The sequence below is a fragment of the Salmo salar genome, chromosome ssa23 (assembly GCF_905237065.1).
Source record: "Salmo salar chromosome ssa23, Ssal_v3.1, whole genome shotgun sequence".
In the NCBI taxonomy this organism is placed as follows: Eukaryota; Metazoa; Chordata; class Actinopteri; order Salmoniformes; family Salmonidae; genus Salmo; species Salmo salar.
In genome coordinates, this window is record NC_059464.1 from 38,389,815 (window position 1) to 38,393,500 (window position 3,686).

The window sequence follows — 3,686 nt, forward strand, 5'->3', positions numbered from 1 at the left end:
GACTGTTCTCTCTGCTACCTCATGGGAAGCGGTACCTGAGCGTCAAGTCTAGGTCCAAAAGGCTTCTTAACAGCTCCTACCCCCAAGCCATAAGACTGCTGAACAGCTAATCAAATGGCTACCCGGACTATTTGCATTGACCCCCCCCCCCCCCCACACACACCCCCATCCCCCCACACACACACAAAAATAATACGCTGCTGCTATTCGCTGTTTATTATCACTTTACTCCTACCTACATGTAGAATTACCTTGAGTAATCGGTACCAGTACCCCCTGTATATAGCCTTGTTATTGTTATTTTACTGTTGGTCTTTCATTTATTTATTTAGTTTATTTAGTAAATATTTTTCTTAACTCTTATTTTTCATTAAAACTGCATTGTTGGTTAAGGGCTTGTAAGTAAGCATTTCATGGTAAGGTCTACCTACACCTGTTGTATTCGGCGCATGTGACAAATAACATTTTATTTGATTTATTTAGCAAAAATGTATATTTCTAGATAAAAAAAAACAATAAATAGATACATTCAGTTTACATTTATTGTATGACAACAATATTACGTTTATACCTACCATGCTGTTTCACCTGTGGTGGCCTTGAAGTTCTACAGTACCGTAGTTTTACTATTAAATACCAGAGAGTGGATAGACATCTTTGAAAACAGGAAGAAAATCATTGATTCTTTGAAACTCCAGAAATAATACACAAAGTCCTCTTCAGAATTCAGTGACATTGCTTCGGCACAAAGGACTGAAAACTAAGTTGAGATTTGTGCGTATAACCCAGACTTTCAGCAAAATCTTGAACTCATCTTGCACCGATGTGGCGGTTGATGCTGTGGTACACTCCCACTGCATCTGGGTTGTTACTATCTAATTCAGCATATTTTTGTTTGATGTTGATGACCTCTAAATCAGACTGGATCAACGCTCTGGAAGACATGCTCTTGGTGAAAACCTAGAATCTTCTCTCACATGTAAGAGTGATGCCACCTGATGTAAGACAATGCTCACAATCTGGACTGCACATGGGGTTTGACACTGTGACAGAGATGCTCTCGCAGAAAACCTAGAATCTTCTCCCATGAGTCTTCTTGTGCAACAGCGTGAGGTTTGGTGAGGCCTCCCCACAGCACGACCACTGCAACAAGTTGGAATAACTGCTTCAGATTTGAGACATTTGAGACATGATATTCCTATGACTGTGTAATGTAGACCTACATAAAAATGCATTCAAGTTACAGTACGTAAGAAAAATATAGAACTGTAGGATCATTAGTGAACTAGTTTCATCTGGTGTGGTAATGTTGAGCAAGAGCAAAACATTGCTCTCTCATTCCAGTGTTTTACTTGCTATACTTTATTTACTTTGCCACCATGGCCTTTTTTGCCTTTACCTCCCTTATCTCACATAATTTGCTCACATTGTATATAGTCTTATTTTTTTTCTACTGTATCATTGATTGTATGTTGTTTTACTCCCTGTGTAACTCTGTGTTTTTTGTATGTTGTCGAACTGCTTTGCTTTATCTTGGCCAGGTCGCAATTGTAAATGAGAACTTGTTCTCAACTTGCCTACCTGGTTAAATAAAGGTGAAATAAATAAAAAATTATAATAAAATTGCAAATCCCTGTGGTCCCAGAGGAATGTATTGGGAATCCTATAGGAGCACAAGAACTATAAAAGCACAGTCTGTCTGCATGAATGACTCGGGAAAGGCACCTCTCTGTTGGTCTGGCTGCAACACAAAGGTGCAAGACCTGCAGTGGGGACCATACGGAGGTTCAATCAGGTGACCAGCTCCAGGGTAGGACAGAGTGGTCAGCAGGTGACTGTTCCCTGCTCTCTCCATCATCTGCGTCATCTGAGAAGGAGCAATTGATGGACTTTAACAGGGTTCCTATCCAAGCAATACTTCTCACAAGCAAATATCCCATTGACATCTATGCATGATTTACCCTAAAGCCTGAGTTCAGTTCATGGAGAATACATCCATTCACGCAAATCCATTTTAAGAATAGGCTACATAAGGACACACTCAATACTGTCAGGAACATTGCTCACATCATCAGCTGATTCAACAGCAGCCCAATTCGTATCATCTTGTCCAACAACCAGTAATAATGGACATGTTATCCTCCCCACCTGGGAAAATAACAAAAAATATTGATTTATATCAAGACCACCATTTTGTGAATGAGGAAAATTTAATTTAAAACAAGCCGGCCGAGACATAAGGTTCTGAAATGGGGGGTCTCTTACATCTACTTTCAGGTCAGAATCCTCTGGAATGGGTAGAAGAGTGTCCCTCCAAATGATGCAATTGTTCTCATCCATGCGAGACTTATGGACGTGTCTGCAAACACATGGTCAATGGTAGGTGCAATTAATTAGTACGTTGTCCTCTCCCAAAGTCAATGCTATGCCAATATACAAACACATTCATATGCACATATACACAAACACAGGTACAAACTCACTCTTTCATCACTTTGAAGGATTCCGCAATGGACTGGTTGGCTTTGAGTGTAAGAACATGGCTGCCACTGATGCACACACAACATAATGGCTAAAAAGGTAGACAAGTGTTAATTTACACTGTACATATTGGATAATTACATTTTTTTCCTGAGAAACATACATCATTTAGACTCATAGAGTGATCAATAAAATGTATAGATAGACATGCATGCAATTTATTTTCCAATATCACTGCATGCAACATGGTAAACATTTCACAACTACAAATCGGAAAATCATACTGATGAATTAAGACAGGGGCATTTTTGGTCTGGTGCAAGTACAAATGCATGTTTATCCAGGAAATGAACAGGAGATGAAAGGACTTGCATAGAGACTTACTTTTACAGTTTCTGAGAAGACAGCGAGGGATAAAGTGACTGAGGCGCCAAAGGACGTGCCAAGCAGGGCAATTTTGTCAGAGGCCACTAGAGGGTAATCCTGCAGCAGTCTGAAAGCATTCTGAGACAAGAAATCAACATTATATGTAAGACAGTGGTTTTCAAAGTCCCCAAGTCAATTCCTCTTTTGCATCTCCATAAGAAAATGGGGCAGATACACACCTCAATGTAATGGAAGCCAATGGTAGCAGCTTTCTGTGCATCTGGGAAAAGGTACATTAACGCCATGGCAGCAAAGCCGTGGGATGCCAAGAGAGCAGCTCGATATTCCACTAGGCCGCCACCACCTCCCCACATGTCTAAAACTCCAGGGAAGGGTCCGGGACCTTCAGGATGACATGACAAAAAACATAATTGTTAGTGTTTACCCGAGAGCAGAGCATGCATCTTTACATCCATGTACTGTATAGTTCTTTAGCTCTGTCCTCCATAGTGATGGATTTCGAAACTTTAAATATTGTTAATCATCAGTTGTACTAGAGACATGAGGAGTGCCATAGTCTGGTTTATACACCAGAAGTGAATGGTTATCTGAAGGAGGAATGTATATGGTGGAGGCAATTAAGCTTGGAATGTGCTGAGTGAAAGAAAGACGATCACATGTTGGCAGGCACTGATAAGGGTGGAGATGTGGTTTAGTGAGGAAGGGTGTCGAGGTCTGATCAGGTCACATTAACCTGTTTAGGATTATTGTGGGAAGCTTGTGGAAGGCTACCCGAAATGTTTGACCCAAGTTAAACAATTTAACTTGTTGGGGATAGG

At 40.6% G+C, this 3,686-nt stretch overlaps 1 protein-coding gene across 1 annotated transcript; it reads right to left on the reverse strand.

The window, feature by feature from the left end:
• Window positions 1–524: 524 nt before the first annotated feature.
• Window positions 525–3,433, reverse strand: LOC106584568 (peroxisomal succinyl-coenzyme A thioesterase). The gene is made up of 7 exons (XM_045705965.1): window positions 3,087–3,433; window positions 2,866–2,985; window positions 2,484–2,572; window positions 2,266–2,359; window positions 2,068–2,148; window positions 1,726–1,867; window positions 525–1,143 (listed from the first exon to the last, which is right to left on the reverse strand). Exons 1-7 carry the CDS (start codon window positions 3,219–3,221, stop codon window positions 1,013–1,015), a joined length of 792 nt encoding a protein of 263 aa, XP_045561921.1. The 5' UTR covers window positions 3,222–3,433; the 3' UTR covers window positions 525–1,012.
• Between the last annotated feature and the right edge of the window lie 253 nt (window positions 3,434–3,686).